This window comes from Procambarus clarkii, chromosome 31 (assembly GCF_040958095.1).
Source record: "Procambarus clarkii isolate CNS0578487 chromosome 31, FALCON_Pclarkii_2.0, whole genome shotgun sequence".
NCBI lineage: Eukaryota > Metazoa > Arthropoda > Malacostraca > Decapoda > Cambaridae > Procambarus > Procambarus clarkii.
In genome coordinates, this window is record NC_091180.1 from 28523966 (window position 1) to 28546257 (window position 22292).

The window sequence follows — 22292 nt, forward strand, 5'->3', positions numbered from 1 at the left end:
GGTAGACTGTCCTAGTGTCCAAGGTAGACTGTCCTAGTGTCCAAGGTAGACTGTCCTTGTGTCCAAGGTAGACTGTCCAAGTGTCCAAGGTAGACTGTCCTAGTGTCCAAGGTAGACTGTCCTAGTGTCCAGGGTAGACTGTCCTAGTGTCCAAGGTAGACTGTCCAAGTGTCCAAGGTAGACTGTCCTAGTGTCCAAGGTAGACTGTCCTAGTGTCCAAGGTAGACTGTCCTAGTGTCCAAGGTAGACTGTCCGGGTGTCCAAGGTAGACTGTCCTAGTGTCCAGGGTAGACTGTCCTAGTGTCCAAGGTAGACTGTCCGGGTGTCCAAGGTAGACTGTCCTAGTGTCCAAGGTAGAGTGTCCGGGTGTCCAAGGTAGACTGTCCTAGTGTCCAAGGTAGACTGTCCTAGTGTCCAAGGTAGACTGTCCAAGTGTCCAAGGTAGACTGTCCGGGTGTCCAAGGTAGACTGTCCTAGTGTCCAGGGTAGACTGTCCTAGTGTCCAAGGTAGACTGTCCTTGTGTCCAAGGTAGACTGTCCTAGTGTCCAAGGTAGACTGTCCTAGTGTCCAAGGTAGACTGTCCTAGTGTCCAAGGTAGACTGTCCTAGTGTCCAAGGTAGACTGTCCAAGTGTCCAAGGTAGACTGTCCAAGTGTCCAAGGCATGGGTGATTCTCCCGTGTATATGGGATTCTTATGTTTTGTGGTTTATGAGAGAATCGACTGGAGCAGCGAAGAGACTCGAACCAGCGATCAAGATGATTCTAGTCTCCTCATTCTTCCAATTTATTTCCTCATTTTTATGTATCACATTAGTGGCATTTCTTCATGTTTTGTGACGTGTATTGTGTGAGTTTTTATGGTCAATGTTGTTGACACTGCTGCCACAACCACTAATATTTCTTACATCACAACTGCCCCTATTCCCACCACCTCTTCCACTACCATATTATTACTAGTTCCGTAAACACTGCCACCACTGCCACCACTACCACCACTGCCACCACTGCCACCACTACCACCACTACCACCACTGCCACCATTGCCACCACTACCACCACTGCCACCACTACCACCATTACCACCACTGCCACCACTACCACCATTGCCACCACTACCACCACTGCCACCACTACCACCACTACCACCATTACCACCACTGCCACCATTGCCACCACTACCACCACTGCCACCACTACCACCACTACCACCACTGCCACCACTACCACCATTGCCACCACTACCACCACTGCCACCACTACCACCACTACCACCATTACCAACACTGCCACCACTACAACCACTACCACCACTGCCACCACTACCACCACTACCAACACTGCCACCACTACCACTACCAACACTGCCACCACTACCACCACTACCACCACTGCCACCACTACCACCACTACCACCACTGCCACCATTGCCACCACTACCACCACTACCACCACTGCCACCACTACCACCATTGCCACCACTACCACCACTGCCACCACTACCACCACTACCACCATTACCAACACTGCCACCACTACAACCACTACCACCACTGCCACCACTACCAACATTGCCACCACTACCACCACTGCCACCACTACCACCACTACCACCACTGCCACCACTACCACCATTGCCACCACTACCACCACTGCCACCAATACCACCACTACCACCACTGCCACCACTACCACCATTGCCACCACTACCACCACTGCCACCACTACCACCACTGCCACCACTACCACCACTACCACCACTGCCACCACTACCACCACTACCACCACTGCCACCACTACCACCACTACCAACACTGCCACCACTACCACCACTACCACCACTACCACCATTGCCACCACTACCACCACTACCACCACTACCACCATTGCCACCACTACCACCACTACCACCACTGCCACCACTACCACCACTACCACCACTGCCACCACTACCACCACTACCACCACTACCACCACTACCACCACTACCACCACTACCACCACAGTAACCAAGGTCTCCCGCCCCCACAGAGGACATGCGGGACTACATCAAGAGCCAGATCGGTGTGGACATTAACCAGACGGGTGTAGGCAGCAAGGTAGGTGACCTCTCCTTACCTCTAGTACTCCCCCACCTGAGGCACCTACCTCTAGTGCCCCCCACCTGAGGCACCTACCTCTAGTACCCCCTTCCCCTCACCCCACCTGAGGCACCTACCTCTAGTGCCCCCCCTCACCCCACCTGAGGCACCTACCTCTAGTGCCCCCCACCTGAGGCACCTACCTCTAGTACCCCCTCCCCCTCACCCCACCTGAGGCACCTGTGCTCCAGGGCTGTGTGTCCCTCAGTGCTTGTGTCCTTTGGCACTGCTGTGTGTGTGTACTCACCTAATTGTACTCACATAATTGTGCTTGCGGGGATTGAGCTCTGGTTCTTTGGTCCCGTCTCTCAAACGTCAAGCAACAGGTGTACAGGTTCCTGAGGTGTGTGTGTGTGTGTGTGTGTGTGTGTGTGTGTGTGTGTGTGTGTGTGTGTGTGTGTGTGTGTGTGTGTGTGTGTGCGTGTGTGTGTGCGCGTGTGTGTGTGTGCGTGTGTGTGTGTGCGTGTGTGGAGCTTAAAGATAATAACAAGATGTGTAGCAGTTTTGTATATGAGGGACGCTAATTACATTATTGCCGCTAATACTATCACAACCCTCTTCACTAGCCGCTAACTCTGTTATCGTCGAGCTGAGAGTCAAGCTTAAGACGAGTGCCTCCACTCACGCCAGGTACCTGTGGCACTGTTGTCAAGAGTGGTGTCATCCCCTCCCCCCACCCCCCCCCCTACCATCACCACCAAACTCCGGGCAAGGACTGCCTCACTCAACAACTATTCAGCCCTCCACAAACAGTATGCAAATGAGCAATTCATTTTATATTGTCCCCGTCATGTCATCCCAAAGACATGAATATTAATATCTTAGTGACGACACCAGAACAATACCGTAGAGATCGCTGCCTTCGTCTCCGGGACAGGCAACCAGGGTATTTTGACTGGTCGCTGCGTCCTTCCTCCTCAGCACAAACGTTGCAAAACGTTTCGTGACAAACGTTTGCCAGTGTGCGTAGTGTTGGGGGAGGGGGAAGGGGAGGGGGGGAGATGGTACAGGTGTGCAGGAAGCTGCTGGTTGTACACCTGCTCATCTGGCAGCGTCTTCACTGTATTTCTTAGTTGATGGCTCTTTAGTGTTAGGTAAATAGTGCAGGGAGCTACTGACTACTGCTCTCTCTCTCAAGCAACCAGGTTCACGAGTGTTGTGGTGTGGTTGTTGATCTTCCCTCACCACAAACCACGAGTGTTGTGGTGGTGTTGATCTTCCCTCACTGTTGTGGTGGTGGTTGTTGATCTTCCCTCACCACAAACACGAGTGTTGTGGTGGTGGTTGATCTTCCCTCACTACAACCACGTGTGTTGTGGTGGTGGTTGTTGATCTTCCCTCACTACAACCACGTGTGTTGTGGTGGTTGTTGATCTTCCCTCACCACAACCACGTGTGTTGTGGTGGTGTTGATCTTCCCTCACTACAACCACGTGTGTTGTGGTGGTTGTTGATCTTCCCTCACCACAACCACATGTGTGTTGTGGTGGTGTTGATCTTCCCTCACCACAACCACGAGTGTTGTGGTGGTGTTGATCTTCCCTCACCACAACCACGAGTGTTGTGGTGGTGTTGATCTTCCCTCACCACAACCACGAGTGTTGTGGTGGTGTTGATCTTCCCTCACCACAACCACGTGTGTTGTGGTGGTGTTGATCTTCCCTCACCACAACCACATGTGTGTTGTACAGTTTACACAGTAACAATAGCGATTATTGCACTAATAGAAACATGAATAAATATAACAGATAAAGAAGTATTATCAAAGTGTAGAAGTAAAGGTTGCAGGTTATTATATGATAGATTGGACTCCAAGGTGTACATAGCAACACATGTAGAATATGTTATGTTGTCAACCAGGGTGGTGTGTTGTGTGTGTGTGTGTGTGTGTGTGTGTGTGTGTGTGTGTGTGTGTGTGTGTGTGTGTGTGTGTGTGTGTGTGTGTGTGTGTGTGTGTGTGTGAGGGGGTGTACTCACCCAGTTGTGCTTCCGGGGGTTGAGCTTTGGCTTTTTGGTCTCGCCTCTGGTGTGGTTGCGTGAGAGAGAGAGAGGGAGAGAGAGAGAGAGAGAGAGAGAGAGAGAGAGAGAGAGAGAGAGAGAGAGAGAGAGAGAGAGAGAGAGAGAGAGAGAGAGAGAGAGAGAGAGAGAGGGGGGGGGGACAGGTGTGGGTGTTTGAAATAGTAGTACGAGGTGCTGGTGACTGTGGCAGTGCAGGTGTGTAAATGGTAATGAGCCACACCATTAAAAGTTTTAATTAGGTAATCGTGAAGCAGGTGCGTGAAGCAGGTGCGTGAAGCAGCGAGGTCGACAGGTGCAGGAGAGCAGCGGCCCCTGTGGCCGCAGGTGAGGGGCAAGGACAGGTGCTGTCTGGGGAAGGAGTGCCAGGTGTGTGCCGTCCGTGGTGCTGTAGATTTATCAGGTAGAGACAGGTGTACACGTGTGTTTCAGTTCTCCCACCTACTCTATATATTACACCCCCTGCCCCACCCAATCTCTACCCCCCCCCCCCCGCCATCCTTCCCCCTCCCCCCTGCCCCCACCTCTTCCCGTTCCGTACACCTGTTATCCCTCCCCCCCCCTTCCCCCCACTTCAGTTCCTGCTTAACTTATGTTAATTACCCCGGGGGTGAAAATACCGGTAGACACTGTTTGATGCGGGAGGCGGCCATAACCACGTCAACGTGGCCCTCACGTTGGGGGGGGGCACTGGTGGGGGGGCACTGGTGGGGGGCACTGGTGGGGGGCATCCTGTTATTACTTAACCCCCCCCCCCTCGCTCTCTTCTCTCCTGCCCCACCACAACCCTCACACACCCTCCCTCTCACACCATCACAACTCCCCTCAGCCCTACCACAACCTTCACAACACTCACCCCTCACAACCCTCACCCCTCACACCCATCACCCTCACACCCCTCACAACCCTCACCTCACCCCTCACACCCCTCACAACCCTCACCACGACAACCCTCACCCTCACAACCCACACCCTCACAATCCTTACCCACCACAACCCTCACCCACCACAACCCTCACCCTCACAACCCTCACCCCTCACACCCCTCACAACCCTCACCCTTACAACCCTCACCCTCACAACCCTCACCCCTCACAATCCTCACCCATCACAACCCTCTCCTACCACAACCCTCACCCCTCACAACCCTCACCCTCACAACCCTCACCATCACAACCCTCACCCACCACATCCCTCACCCTCACAACCTTCACCCTCACAATCCTCACCCATCACCACCCTCTCCTACCACAACCCTCACCCACCACAACCCTCACCCTCACAACCCTCACCCTCACAATCCTCACCCATCAGAACCCTCTCCTACCACAACCCTCACCCACCACAACCCTCACCCACCACAACCCTCACCCATCACAACCCTCTCCTACCACAACCCTCACCCATCACAACCCTCTCCTACCACAACCCTCACCCACCACAACCCTCACCCACCACAACCCTCACCATCACAACCCTCACTCACCACAACCCTCACCCTCACAACCCTCACCCTCACAACCCTCACCATCACAACCCTCACCCTCACAACCCTCACCCATCACAACCCTCACTCTCACAACCCTCACCCATCACAACCCTCTCCTACCACAACCCTCACCCATCACAACCCTCACCCTCACAACCCTCACCCATCACAACCCTCACCCTCACAACCCTCACTCTCACAACCCTCACCCATCACAACCCTCTCCTACCACAACCCTCACCATCACAACCCTCACCCTCACAACCCTCACCCATCACAACCCTCACCCTCACAACCCTCACCCACCACAACCCTCACCCTCACAACCGTCACCCTCACAACCGTCACCCTCACAACCGTCACCCATCACAACCCTCATCCCTCACAACCCTCACCTACCACAACCCCTCACCCCTCACAACCCTCACCTCACAACCCTCACCCTCACAACCCTCACCCTCACACCCCTCATCTCACAACCCTCACCCATCACAACCCTCACCCTCACAACCCTTACCCTCACAACCCTCACCCTCACAACCCTCACCCTCACAACCCTTACCCTCACAACCCTCATCCTCACAACCCTCACCCTCACAACCCTCACCCTCACAACCCTCACCATCACAACCCTAACCCTCACAACCCTCACCCACCACAACCCTCACCCTCACAACCCTCACCCTCACCCTCACAACCCTCACCCTCACAACCCTCACCCTCACAACCCTCACCCTCACAACCGTCACCCTCACAACCGTCACCCTCACAACCGTCACCCATCACAACCCTCACCCTCACAACCCTTACCCTCACAACCCTCACCCTCACAACCCTCACCCTCACAACCCTCACCCTCACAACCCTCACCATCACAACCCTCACCCTCACAACCCTCACCCACCACAACCCTCACCCTCACAACCCTCACCCATCACAACCCTCACCCTCACAACCCTCACCTACCACAACCCTCACCCTCACAACCCTCACCCACCACAACCCTCACCCTCACAACCCTCACCCTCACAACCCTCACCATCACAACCCTCACCCTCACAACCCTCACCCATCACAACCCTCACCCTCACAACCCTCACCCATCACAACCCTCACCCTCACAACCCTCACCCATCACAACCCTCACCCTCACAACCCTCACCTACCACAACCCTCACCCCTCACAACCCTCACCATCACAACCCTCACCCTCACAACCCTCACCCACCACAACCCTCACTCTCACAACCCTCACCCATCACAACCCTCACCCACCACAACCCTCACCCTCACAACCCTCACCCACCACAACCCTCACCCTCACAACCCTCACCCCTCACAACCAAAACTGAAAAAGTACAAATGTTTGTAACAAGATTGAAAGCTGAGGTAAGAAAGTTAAGCTACCACAATAGGCTTACGCAACTAAATCTCAATACCCTAGAGGATAGAAGGAACGGAGGGAATATAATCACAACATACAAGATACTGAGTGGAGGAGATAAAGTGGACAAGGATAGGCTCTTCAGAAAATCGGACGAGAGGACACAGGTGGAAGCTGGAAACACAAATAAGCTGAAGGAACGTACCCTGTACGGGTGGTCAACAAGTGCAATACACTGAAAAAAGTTATGGAAGCACCTCTTTCCAGAACTCTTGAGGCCAGATTCAGCGAAGAATTTCAACGCCACGGGAGATTAATTGTAACACAACAGAGTACATTAAGGCTAGCAGCACCAGGTGACACCATCACCAGGTGACAATTATGGTGACAGTCCTCAAGTCACCATGATCTTGTTAGTGTATATGGTGAGGGGTTGTGGTGGGGTGTAGGATGGTGTTGTGGTGGGGTATAGTGGACACTCCCTCACCACTAACTACCGTGGTGAGGGAGTGTCGTTTAGCACTGTAGTGGTGACCGTGATGACTGTAGTAATGCAGTGATTCACATGAGCAAATCAATCAAAGGAGACTGTCTTGAGGGTGACCTGCTTTCTTAAAGCGTCAGTGGTAGACAGAGTGAAGCTTTCCATCCTGGCGTCTGGGTCCATCCATCACTCTTCCATTGTCTTGCTGCACTCACGGTCTTCCTGGCTGAGTGCGTGTACTCGTGTACACTCACGGTCTTCCTGGCTGAGTGCGTGTACTCGTGTACATTCACGGTCTTCCTGGCTGAGTGCGTGTACTCGTGTACACTCACGGTCTTCCTGGCTGAGTGCGTGTACTCGTGTACATTCACATTCGCCGTAACTCAGAGTGTCATCCCGTCTCACTCTTCCCTTTTAATCTAGTGCTTTATTACCTCTTGAGACATTTTTATTCTCTCATATATTAATTTAAAAATATGTTTGGTGACTACCTCCACCCCCCTCTCTCTCTCTCTCTCTCTCTCTCTCTCTCTCTCTCTCTCTCTCTCTCTCTCTCTCTCTCTCTCTCTCTCTCTCTCTCTCTCTCTCTCTCTCTCTCTCTCTCTCTCTCTCTTTCTCTCTTTCTCTCTTTCTCTCTTTCTCTCTTTCTCTCTTTCTCTCTCTCTCTCTCTCTCTCTCTCTCTCTCTCTCTCTCTCTCTCTTGTTCACTCCACTTATATAGTGCTGAACATGATCATCTGAACATCTCTACGGCTTATACCGGTACTCAGTTCCCATCTGCGTTTCCTTATTAGCTTCTTTTCCATTTCAAAATTGTATATTGCGAGAATATCTCCCCTTAGTTCCCCTTTTCCATCAAATAATGCAGGAATAAATGACTTTTAGTCTTTCCTAGTAACTCGTGCCTCTCAGCTCTGGGACTACTCTAGTGGCATGTCTCAAAGTCTTGTATCACTTCCCTTTGCTTGTTAAGATGTTGACTTCATGCTTTGTGAAGGCAGTCCTGATGTTGGCCAACCCTACTAATATACATCTATCCCCACAACATACCATAACTTTGCATTTTTGTGAAGTTGAACTCTAACAGCCACATGCTACGCCGGACGTTATGGGGTTAGGTGGAGTATAGTGACGGGAAGTTAACTGCAGGAAGATTTGGTGAATAAGGTATATTGATGTGGTTGAGTTTCTTGAGTATTGCAGGAGTGATGAAAGTGTGTTCTCCAGTTTCTTATCTATCCCTCGTCTCTTGGTTCATTCCTCAGCTGCTATTTCTATTCTTTCATTATATCCTTCTGGAGAAAACCTTTCCTGAAGTTTGCCACGAACTAGCGCTGGAGTCTTATTCTCAAAATTAGCTTCTTAGTTTCTCTTGAGGAGAGAACTATGTATTCTTTACTTGACTATTCCTTCTGGTACTTGGCCTGGAAGCCTCCTCTGTTAGGTCTCCCAGGACTGTCCTCCCAGGCCACTCCCACCTTGTCTCCCACAATTACCGTGGTCGTGTTCTACTGTGGGAGAAGGCTGGCGTCCCCTGGTGCTCCCAGGGTCCCACTCAAAAAGATACAAAATATGCTTGAAATATATATATAATTGACGTTTCTTGATACAAATACAAATACAATTGTATTTGTTTATGTGGTTACTCCTCGGGAGCAAAAACAAATGACGGAACAATGGAAAGAGGAAATCATTCAATTGTCGAACTAAGTTAAATGCTTCATTATAATTTGTCCTTGCAAGTCTTATTTGCCTCGCAGGTAAGTCAGACCAGACCTGGGTGGTCGTCCCTTGTATAATGCTGGAAAATACACGACTGGCAATGTTTTCTGCGGCAAAAATATTCAGTATCATTACATATTTTATGTATTCTTTGATAAAATGTATAAATTTATACATGTGCATTTGAATCAGAAGCAGCTGAGGACGGTGTGGGATTGATCATAGGTCCAGCATTACCAAGACGCAGCTCCTTTGTGCTCGAGTATGTGTGTGTGTGGTTGGCTTGGTGTTGTTCCGGCTTTGTTAAGCTGGCTTGTCGTATACACGGAACTGGTCCACAAATATCAAGACTCGGTCCGACTCTCACACACACACACACACACACACACACACACACACACACACACACACACACACACACACACACACACACACACACGTCATGGTGGAGGCTGACTCCATACACAGTTTTAAATGTAGATATGATAGAGCCCTTTAGGCTCACGAATCTGTACACCAGTTGATTGACGGTTGAGAGGCGGGACCAAAGACCCAAAGCTCAACCCCCGCAAGCACAACTAGGTGAGTACACATACAACACACACACACACCTACACACACCACACACACCACACACACACACACACACACACACACACACACACACACACACACACACACACACACACACACACACACACACACACACACACACACACACTACTGGTCAAAGGAGACCACAGGTTAGAAGAGGTCAATTTCGAGGAGGCCACCAATGATGTAGAGTATGTCCCAGGAATCACGTCAGTGGAAGGAAGTGATTATAGCGGCGATTTACAACCCTCAGAGAATCATAGATGACCCATACAACAATACCAGAATGCAAACACACCTTGCATAAATATCATACTGTGTGTGCCTGAATTATCCCTTTCATTAAGAACAAAGCTACAAACATTGGGTAATTTCAATAGTGGGCAAATTTGATTGGGAATCATTAGATCCGAGACGGGGGAGAAGAAACATGGGGAACAAAACTGGTAGAAGTTGTAGAAACTTCCTAACACATGTAAGGGAGGAAGACGAAGATAAGGAGGAGACCAAACTGTAAGATTCGTCCTAATCTTCACACACGGGGACATGGACATTGAGAACATTGAACATGAATGTCAGTAAGGGCAAGTGACCGTTGTGTGTTAGTATTAGACTGTAGTTATTATGAAGTGTGTGGCAAGAGGAAGGCAAGAGAGTAATGAAGGTCTAGCTAACCATAAAGACGAGTAGCAGAAGGTCAGAAAATTGTTAGAAATAATACCGTGTAAAATGAAACTAAAAGAAAAACAGAAAGCCTGATTGACTTTATGACTCACCGATGTATAGCAACTGAAAGAAGGCTTATTCCGCCCCTAAGAGATAACGGAGCCAAGAGAACACATTAATCATTGTATATTAAACCGTGGGCAAAGGCAAAAAGGAGAATACAAGAGCATGGAAGAAATACAGGAAGCAATGAAAAGGTCGAAAGCACACCATATACACAATAGATAGGAACAAACACACAGGAGTTCGGAGAGCAGCAGAGAAGCAATATAAAAACTATTTAACATCCAAGTCCAAAGACCAGCTTAAATTACCATACAGCCACACGAGGGAGATGTGGGTAAAGGAGCTAGTGACCGGGCTTCACAAGAGAGGAGAGCACACAAAGAATGATAAGGAAGTATGCAAGGATCTTTGCAAGTGCAAGTGTTTCTAAGGATCTCTGGCAAGACCCAGAAAAGTTTCCAGTAAGTTTAAGATAGAACCAGAGCTGCCCCAACATCTACTTGTAATAGAAGAGGTGCTACCTAAAGAAAGATTGTTCGAAATATAAATAACACGAGGGGGAAATAGTCACATTTAGAGGAGCTGGATGTGATTCAAGTCACAGGCTCTGGCAAGATGTCACCATGGGTCGTAAAGGAGGCAGCTGCATCACTGTGCGTACCCCTTGAGTACTACTTACTGTACACTATATACTTACTAAACTCCTCATTACAGATGGGAGGAACTTCTTGACGTTTGGAAACTGGCAAAATTAACACTATATTCATGAAAGGAGAAAGACAGGAGTCACTGAATCAGAGAGCAGCATCACTAACAAGTATGCCCTGTAAGATATTGGAGAGACTGCTCAAAAGAAGGCTCATAGAAGGAGGGTGAGCGTCCTTTTGCAACCCTCCAGTGTGGCGATCCAGAGGGGGAATGCCCGCTGTAACCTCGGGTCCTGCATGGCGTCGGAGGGATTCGAGAAAACTACAGCCTCTAGAGAACAAATCATCCTTTTATTTCCTCTTAACTGATTAGTTACAAAATGTAAACATTATGTAACTGTGTAACCTTGTAAAATAAAGTGCATAATAACAATAAAATGGGGGTGCTAGAAGCAAATACCCATATTTAGAGGCAAACGACAACTTTTTGTCTCTGCTCTTTATTCCCTTCTCCGAGGCTAAGGGTCCCCACAATAGAGTAACCTTGGAACATGCATGAACACTTGAGCATCCTTGGAACACCCACAAATTTATATTTATAAAACAGAATTTCTAGTTTCTGTCCAAGATTGTAGGCCAGACGCTTGGGTCTAGCCTCATTATACTTTGAAGGGTGACTGGTGGGTGTGGGTGGCGTGTCATAGGCGGGTTGGGGTTGGCCTCGTTGTCTACGTTTAAGGGAGGTCGGGCCCCCGTGGTGCGTCCTTTTAGAATCAACCCGAGGCAAGGCCGGATGGGTCTTGTAAGAAAATATATGTTGGGAGTCATTATTTGATTGAGCCAATGTCTTGAAAGACGGTGTTGAGGAGCTGAAGCTCGATCCTGGGTGCTAATATAAGCATGTAGGCCTGGTTTGGAATCACCCACATGAAAAGGCATAAAAGCTACTAACAAATATCAAATAAGTTCAGTCGGGCTTGGTCCAGAAGTGAGGAACTTTAACTGGACCTTGTCACGCCTGGGGAAGCTGAACCCCCGGAAAATTATGATGACAACAATGACACGTTGAGAAATACTGTACATATAGGTGAGCGCTCACACCCACTGCTCCACCCGTTACTCTCCACACTGAGGGCTGCACACTCCTCTCCACACACTATATAGCTGGATTCCACCCATTGCTGCCTCTACCCAAACACACATTCCTTCCGTGTCATTTTGCAGCCAGTTCTTGCTAGCCGCCCACCTCTCCACCCTCCGCCCACCTCTCCACCCTCCGCCCACCCGCCTCCACACACCCCTAGCAGCTAGGCCAGACCAGAGACCTGGATTATGCTACCGGATATTTTTAACAGATTTCCAATGGCAATTTTATTTGACGTTTTATCTTTGTCGGCGATGTTTTTGTCCTCCAATGAATTTAGGATTTCGATTCCACTCAGCGCGGTGTTGGTTCTCTCTCTCTCTCTCTCTCTCTCTCTCTCTCTCTCTCTCTCTCTCTCTCTCTCTCTCTCTGTCTCTGTCTCTGTCTCTGTCTCTGTCTCTGTCTCTGTCTCTGCCTCTGTCTCTGTCTCTCTCTCTCTCTCTCTCTCTCTCTCTCTCTCTCTCTCTCTCTCTCTCTCTCTCTCTCTCTCTCTCTCTCTCTCTCTCTCTCTCTCTCTCTCTCTCTCTCTCTCTCTCCATTCCAATTCATGTGTAAAAGGTTCAACTGAACATTGCTTTCATTATGTCGAGGACCTGGGTGGAACAGGTGTGTGAGCTACCTGTAGGAATGCCAATGAGAGGTGCAGGTGTGTGAGAGGGGTGTACACAGGTGTACAGTGAGTCATGGGGTGATCCAGGTCGTGCTGACCCACCGACCTAGTTTGACCGTCAGGAATGAATGGGTGAGCTGGGGTCAGACAGCCAGGGGCTGAGGTCGACTGAGCGGCTCAGCGCACGCGCGCACACTGCTGCCTCTACCATTACCTCCATATTCATAATGATCTTCTGCGCACAGATATCACCTCATAATGTAGCCATTTAGAGGACCTGACTAACTGCGTAGTCTCGAAATGTGAACCGCAAATTGGGCTGAAAAGTTGCCTAGATATTACTACTGGAAACTGGGATGAACATGAAGAGATAATGTGTTAGGTTGATGATTCTGGCAAGACTATGAAGGCAGCATCCTAGGAGGGGCGCGGCCAATCATGGGGATGTTGTCATGGTGACGGCGTGTTGTGAGGGGAGGCTGCCGGGGGGAATCAATATATAGCGATGAAGCTTCCAGGATCTCGTCAGTCCTCACCTGCAACTCACCTGGAGCATCAACACCCACCCACCAGACGCGCCCAGCACGAGGACGATGGCGGCGACGCCAGTGTCCCGCCGGGTGGCCGCCAGCCTCCTGCCGCTGGCGGGCTCTCAGGTGTCCACTCCCACACCCGCCCGACGCCCTCCACCACGCTCCTATTACAGGTAGGCTACTATAGCGTCTCGAGAGCCAAGTGTTCCTTGGAGAGCGCCACCAGTTACTTCTACCTGGCCCGGCCCGCACACACCACCTTCCTGTCTTGGTGATACACGACTATGTCTCTTCTGTCAGGTGGCCCCCGTACCTGTCAGGTGGCCCCCGTACCTGCCAGGTGGCCCGAGCACCTGTCAGGTGGCCCGAGCACCTGTCAGGTGGCCCGAGCACCTGTCAGGTGGCCCGAGCACCTGTCAGGTGGCCCGAGCACCTGTCAGGTGGCCCTCGCACCTGTCAGGTGGCCCTCGCACCTGTCAAGTGGCCCCTCACACCTGTCAGGTGGCCCTCGCACCTGTCAAGTGGCCCGAGCACCTGTCAAATGGCAACGTCACCAAGGCAAATACAGAAAAACTTCCTTTCGCTGTAGAACCAAAAGCTAAAGCAAACTTATATTTTCAAACACACACACACACACACACACACACACACACACACACACACACACACACACACACACACACACACACACACACACACACACACACACACGGAGGTGTGTGTGTGTGTGTAAATATTCAGGTTGGTGAAGCTTTCAGAGCGCACCAGGAGGCTGCAGATGTGGCCACCAGGAGGCTGCAGGTGTGGCCACCAGGAGGCTGCAGGTGTGGCCACCAGGAGGCTGCAGGTGTGGCCACCAGGAGGCTGCAGATGTGGCCACCAGGAGGCTGCAGATGTGGCCACCAGGAGGCTGCAGGTGTGGCCACCAGGAGGCTGCAGATGTGGGCCACCAGGAGGCTGCAGATGTGGCCACCAGGAGGCTGCAGATGTGGCCACCAAGAGGTCGCAGGTGTGGGCCACCAGGAGGCCGCAGGTGTGGCCACCAGGAGGCCGCAGATGTGGGCCACCAGGAGGCCGCAGGTGTGGCCACCAGGAGGCCGCAGATGTGGGCCACCAGGAGGCCGCAGGTGTGGCCACCAGGAGGCCGCAGATGTGGGCCACCAGGAGGCCGCAGGTGTGGCCACCAGGAGGCCGCAGATGTGGCCACCAGGAGGCCGCAGGTGTGGCCACCAGGAGGCCGCAGATGTGGGCCACCAGGAGGCCGCAGGTGTGGCCACCAGAAGGTCGCAGATGTAGCCACCAGGAGGCCGCAGATGTGGCCACCAGGAGGCCGCAGATGTGGCCACCAGGAGGCCGCAGATGTGGGCCACCAGGAGGCCGTAGGTGTGGCCATCAGGAGGCCGCAGGTGTGACCACCAGGAGGCCGCAGATGTGGCCACCAGGAGGCCGCAGGTGTGGCCACCAGGAGGCCGCAGATGTGGGCCACCAGGAGGCCGCAGGTGTGACCACCAGGAGGCCGCAGATGTGGCCACCAGGAGGCCGCAGATGTGGCCACCAGGAGGCCGCAGGTGTGGCCACCAGGAGGCCGCAGATGTCGCCACCAGGAGGCCGCAGATGTGGCCACCAGGAGGCCGCAGGTGTGGCCACCAGGAGACCGCAGATGTGGGCCACCAGGAGGCCGCAGGTGTGGCCACCAGGAGGCCGCAGGTGTGGCCACCAGGAGGCCGCAGATGTGGGCCACCAGGAGGCCGCAGATGTGGGCCACCAGGAGGCCGCAGATGTGGGCCACCAGGAGGCCGCAGATGTGGCCACCAGGAGGCCGGAGATGTGGCCATCAGGAGGCCACAGATGTGGCCACCAGGAGGCCGCAGATGTGGCCATCAGGAGGCCGCAGATGTGGCCATCAGGAGGCCGCAGATGTGGCCGTCAGGAGCCGTAGATGTGGCCACCAGGAGGCCGCAGATGTGGCCACCAGGAGGCCGCAGATGTGGCCACCAGGAGGCCGCAGATGTGGCCACCAGGAGGCCGCAGATGTGGGCACCAGGAGGCCGCAGATGTGGCCACCAGGAGGCCGCAGATGTGGCCATCAGGAGGCCACAGATGTGGCCACCAGGAGGCCGCAGATGTGGCCACCAGGAGGCCGCAGATGTGGCCATCAGGAGGCCGCAGATGTGGCCATCAGGAGGCCGCAGATGTGGCCATCAGGAGGCCGCAGATGTGGCCACCAGGAGGCCGCAGATGTGGCCACCAGGAGGCCGCAGATGTAGGCACCAGGAGGCCGCAGATGTGGCCACCAGGAGGCCGCAGATGTGGCCACCAGGAGGCCGCAGATGTGGCCACCAGAAGGCCGCAGATGTGGGCACCAGGAGGCCGCAGATGTGGGCACCAGGAGGCCGCAGGTGTGGGCACCAGGAGGCCGCAGGTGTGGGCACCAGGAGGCCGCAGGTGTGGGCACCAGGAGGCCGCAGGTGTGGGCACCAGGAGGCCGCAGGTGTGGGCACCAGGAGGCCGCAGATGTGGGCACCAGGAGGCCGCAGGTGTGGGCACCAGGAGGCCGCAGGTGTGGGCACCAGGAGGCTGCAGGTGTGGGCACCAGGAGGCCGCAGGTGTGGGCACCAGGAGGCCGCAGGTGTGGGCACCAGGAGGGGAAATACTTTTTACAAAATGTCACAGTAAAGTCTTCTTCAATAGTCGCACCTGTGAGCCCCTCACCGTGTGTGGTTCAATTTTGGTCCCTCAGAACCACCTGTTGAACAACATGGCCGCCACCACCACCACCTGTTGAACAACATGGCCGCCACCACCACCACCTGTTGAACAACATGGCCGCCACCACCACCACCTGTTGAACAACATGGCCGCCACCACCACCACCTGTTGAACAACATGGCCGCCACCACCACCACCACCTGTTGAACAACATGGCCGCCACCACCTGTTGAACAACATGGCCGTCACCACCACCTGTTGAACAACATGGCCGCCACCACCACCACCACCTGTTGAACAACATGGCCGCCACCACCACCACCTGTTGAACAACATGGCCGCCACCACCTGTTGAACAACATGGCCGCCACCACCACCACCTGTTGAACAACATGGCCGCCACCACCACCTGTTGAACAACATGGCCGCCACCACCACCTGTTGAACAACATGGCCGCCACCACCACCACCTGTTGAACAACATGGCCGCCACCACCACCACCTGTTGAACAACATGGCCGCCACCACCACCACCTGTTGAACAACATGGCCGCCACCACCACCACCTGTTGAACAACATGGCCGCCACCACTACCACCTGTTGAACAACATGGCCGCCACCACCACCACCTGTTGAACAACATGGCCGTCACCACCACCACCTGTTGAACAACATGGCCGCCACCACTACCACCTGTTGAACAACATGGCCGTCACCACCACCACCTGTTGAACAACATGGCCGCCACCACTACCACCTGTTGAACAACATGGCCGCCACCACCACCACCTGTTGAACAACATGGCCGTCACCACCACCACCTGTTGAACAACATGGCCGTCACCACCACCACCTGTTGAACAACATGGCCGCCACCACTACCACCTGTTGAACAACATGGCCGCCACCACCACCACCTGTTGAACAACATGGCCGTCACCACCACCACCTGTTGAACAACATGGCCGCCACCACCACCACCTGTTGAACAACATGGCCTTCGCCATCTATTGAATAACATACCAGCTGTTTTCTACGGGTTCACCTGTTGAACAGCATAGTTAGGCTGCCACCCCCACTTGTTGAACATTATCAGTAGCCCCTTCACCCCGCCCCCCCTCACCTGTCCTCACCCCGCCCCCCCCCCCTCACCTGTCCTCACCCCGCCCCCCCCCTCACCTGTCCTCACCCCGCCCCCCCCCCTCACCTGTCGTCACCCCGCCCCCCCCTCACCTGTCCTCACCCCGCCGCCCCCCTCACCTGTCCTCATCCCCCCCGACCCTCCCCCTCCTCACCTGTCCTCACCCCGCCCCCCCCCCTTCACCTGTTCTCATCCCCCCCCCCCTCACCAGGGCCCAAATGTTCCCCTGCCTCAAAGGCTGTTCATCCCAATAATGGATGAGGCTTTGAGATGCAGTGAGTGGAATCCCTCTACTGCCTTCACTCCCCCCCCTCACACCACCACCACAGCCCCCCCCCCCTCACACCACCACCACAGCCCCCCCCCTCACCACAGCCCCACCTCACCAACACCACCCCCCCCCCTCACACCACCACCACAGCCCCACCCCCTCACCACAGACTCCTCACACCAACACCACCACAGCCCCCCCCCCCCATTCACCACCACCACAGCCTCCTCACTCACCACCACCACAACAGCTGAACGGCAATTTAAAGGTGACATTGCTGCTGAAACTAAGGAGGAGCCCAAGTTGGTGTGTGGCCACCTAAAGAGGGAGACAAGACTGCGAGCTGTGTCCTCAGATGGAAGATGGAAAGGGAACTATCCGGAGAAAGCACCAAGCCGTCACGACTATATAGCGTGACGGCTCGGCGTGAGGATTTTTCTTGACCAGAAAATTATAATTAGGTATATGATCAGCTCAACAGGAGTTTTCAGGTCTTTACATTAGAACCAACACGGCGATCAAGGTGTCATGATGAAAGGCCGGAAGAAACAATGGATGACATTATAGAAGAGTTTAGAAAACGCCTGCAGGAACAAGATGTGACAAAATCAATGTGGCCAGCCCTAATCTCACCAGAATTGCAGAAATACTTTGTCACACATTACCGAAAACTTGTAATAAAATACACGAGACAAAGCCCTCGAATGTTTGTTAAAAAGCAAACAGAGTCCTAGTTGTTAAAAAAATGGGATAGAAAATTAGCGAGCGGTGTCACCCACAAGTAGTCCATGTAAAATGTTGGAGACAGTAAGGTGGTGGAGACTGGTGGAGCCCCTGGAGACGACTGTGTGACAAAAGGTCATCGTGGATGTAGAAAAGGAAAGTCATACTTGCCAAACTTGATAGTTCTGTGACAAGGTTACTTAAATATGACAGGAAAAAGAAGGCCGAGTAGACTATATTTTCCTAATTTGTCAAAAGCATTTGACACTGTTCCTTATGTCTGGTGTTCAAGAAGCAGGCTGGGACAACACTGCACTGGGTAAGGGAGTACCTGAAAGACAGAAATCAAAGAGGCACAGTCAGTTGACCAGACCACACACTAGGTGAAGGGACGACGACGTTGCGGTCGGTCCTGGACCATTCTCAAGTCGAATCAAGTCGATTCGACTTGAGAATCGACTTGACCAGACCACTAGTGTGTGGTCTGGTCAACATACTTCAGCCACGTTATTGTGACTCGTCGCCTACAGCCACAGTCAAGAGAGGCGGCGTCAAGCTGGAGGACTGTAACAAAGTGAGGGTCCCACAAGGCTCTATCATAGGACCACTGCTGTTCCTAATTTATGTGAACGATCTACCAGAGGGAGTGAGCTCAGACATGACAATGTCTACAGATGACTTAAAGCTGATGAACAATATAAAAACAGAGGAGGACTGCAAGATGTTATAGAAGGACCTTGTCAAACTCCAGCAGCGGTCAAATAAATGGTTCCTGGAATTCAGTCCCAAAATGTGTAAGGTAATGATTAGAAAGGGAGAGAGAGGAGACCATAAGGTAACTACAGGAATCATAAGGGGAAGGCAACTACAGGAATCGGAAAGAGAAAGATGTGGGAGAGGATAAAGTTGCGAGACTAGCACTAGAGACACACGGAGAGGATAAAGTTGCGACACTAGCACTAGAGGCACACGGAGAGGATAAAGTTGCGACACTAGCACTAGAGACACACGGAGAGGATAAAGTTGCGACACTAGCACTAGAGACACACGGAGAGGATAAAGTTGCGACACTAGCACTAGAGACACACGGAGAGGATAAAGTTGCGACACTAGCACTAGAGACACACGGAGAGGATAAAGTTGCGACACTAGCACTAGAGACACACGGAGAGGATAAAGTTGCGACACTAGCACTAGAGACACACGGAGAGGATAAAGTTGCGACACTAGCACTAGAGACACACGGAGAGGATAAAGTTGCGACACTAGCACTAGAGGCGCACGGAGAGGATAAAGTTGCGAGACTAGCACTAGAGGCGCACGGAGAGGATAAGATGACCAATCCACACAAGAAAAGGAAGAAACTACGACGTTTCGGTCCGTCTCGGACCATTATCAAAGTTGTGTAATCGATACGACTTGAAAATGGTCCGGGACGGACCGAAACGTTGTAGTTTCTTCATTTTCTGATGTGTGGTTTGGTTATATCTTCAGCCTCGTTATTGTGACCCATCGTCTGCAAACAAGATATCATCGGCAGCATATGAGACGCTGACAAATATGAGACGATTGTTTAGGCACCTAAATCAGGACTCTTTTTCAAGGCAATCTGCCCAACATCTGTTAGACCCATACTGAAATAAACAACAACGTCATGGAGGTCTCGGGCCGGGCTTGGGGAGTAGAAGAACTCCCAGAACCCCATCAACCAGGTATCAACCAGGTATCAACCAGGTATCAACCAGGTATCAACCAGGTATCAACCAGTCCAGACCCTGTGGAGCATAACGCTATAACTGACAATCTTGAGATTATCTTGAGATGATTTCGGGACTTAGCGTCGCCACGGCCCGGTCCTCGACCAGGCCTCATTTTTTTGTCACCCCCCCCCCCCAGGAAGCAGCCCTTAGCAGCTATCTAACTCCCAGGTACCTATTTACTGGTAGGTAACACGGGCATCAGGGTGAAAGAAACATTTTGCCCATATGTCTCCGCCTCCACCGGGGATCGAACCCGGAACCTCAGGACTTCGAATACGAAGCGCTGTCCACTCAGCCGTCAGGCGTCCAAGTACAAAAGTTTGCAGCAAGATTAGTACAAGAAGGTACAACACGGCTGGAAGACGGAGCATAACCATCTAGAGCTCATGAACAAATCCTCAGTCGTAGCTCAGTCGATTAAGGCAGCGTCTGGGATGCTCTCGGACGCAGGTTCGAATCCTCGTCACGGCCCTTGTGGATTTGTTCATTTGATGCATCACGCAATTGTGATTTCTGTGTGTGTGACCTAGAGCTCACTTCCCCGGAGACACTTATAGATAAATATGTAGAGAAGTACCGCCACCATATTAACCAACATACCCACCAACATACCCACCAACATACCCACCAACATACCCACCAACATACCCACCAACATACCCACTACCTAAACCTGCGAAGCCAATGACCAGATTGATTTAAGTCTTGTTAACATTATAATTGCGTTGGGTAGTTTGGACCCTCGGTGTCGAATGGTTCACCCCGAGGCACAAGCGTATAAAATATCTTGGGGGGAGGGGGGGGGAGGGGGGGGCCATTTAGAGTGGGAAACTTGGATGAGGTAGTTTGGGAGAGGAGTGCCACGCCGTGCCTCACCCCTCCTCCTGCACCAGTAAGACAGTGCCGTGACTTGTGAGGACACATAGTCCATGTTGCACTATGTTGTCATCGTGGCTCCACACTTTAAAATGTTGCTATGTTGATTGTTCAGGTGAGGGGAGGGTCACGCCAGGTGAGGGGAGGGTCACGGGAGGTGAGGCAAGGGTCACGGGAGGTGAGGCAATGGTCACGCCAGGTGAGGCAAGGGTCACGCCAGGTGAGGCAAGGGTCACGCCAGGTGAGGCAAGGGTCACGCCAGGTGAGGCAAGGGTCACGCCAGGTGAGGCAAGGGTCACGCCAGGTGAGGCAAGGGTCACGCCAGGTGAGGCAAGGGTCACGCCAGGTGAGGCAAGGGTCACGCCAGGTGAGGGAGGGCCAAATGGACACCTCATATCACCAAACTTGAGAGTCTTCACAATTCGTATCAATAATATTTCCTTGGTTAACAGAGGTGTTAAGTAATGATATATTATCTAAATAATAACGGTACCGCCGTTGTACCCAGCTGATGGACTGTTAGTGTAAACACTAAACAAACAAAAAACAGCATTTAACTTCAATGTGATTATGGCGAAAGTCAAACCTTATTACTTCTTAATATAGTCAAAGTTAAAGTCGAAAGTATATATAGTCGAAAGTATAATATAGTCGAAAGTCAAACCTTATTACTTCAATGTGATTATGGCGAAAGTCAAACCTTATTATTATTAATATACCTTATTAAAGTCAAACAGCAAAAGTTAAAACAAAAGTCAATTAGATAAAACAAAACAAAAAAAATGTAACATGTGAGAGTTGTCTTGTACCAACCCTCTTACAACGAACGTCCCAACCCTCTTACAACGAACGTCCCAACCCTCTTACAACGAACGTCACATTTCGGTCGTATGCGTTATGTAAAAACAAAACTTGTAGTAGTAGAAACTGGAAACAGCTCACGAAAGTGACGTACTGTTCCGTTTTCTGTTTTGGGTCCTCTGGCAGGTTAGGAGAGACCACTTTACACTGATCGTTTTCTTAACGATGGGAAGCATTAGCAAGACAGGCTGCTTGTACACGTAATATAAAATAACATTTAAAATCAAATAAAAACCACACATATCAATGACTCGGTCACTAAAATAACAAAAGTGTAAAATACAAGTAGATAACCAAGTAGATAACCAAGTAGATAACCAAAATACAAGTCACAATCGACTTGAGAATGGTCCAGGACGGACCGAAACGTCGTCGTCCCTTCAACTTCTAGTGTGTGTTCTCGTCAACATACTTCAGCCACGTTATTGTGACTCATCGCCTGCATACAAGTAGATA

General features: G+C 51.9%; 1 protein-coding gene across 3 annotated transcripts in view; it reads left to right on the forward strand.

The window, feature by feature from the left end:
• The window catches only part of LOC123758808 (uncharacterized), a gene marked incomplete at its 3' end in the record, with an annotated part of 252072 nt that overhangs the window by 170820 nt on the left and 58960 nt on the right, over positions 1–22292 (forward strand). For all 3 annotated transcript variants that reach the window (XM_069334617.1, XM_069334619.1, XM_069334618.1), the window contains 1 exon segment: positions 2030–2097. In XM_069334617.1, coding sequence (XP_069190718.1) covers positions 2030–2097 — 68 coding nt within the window.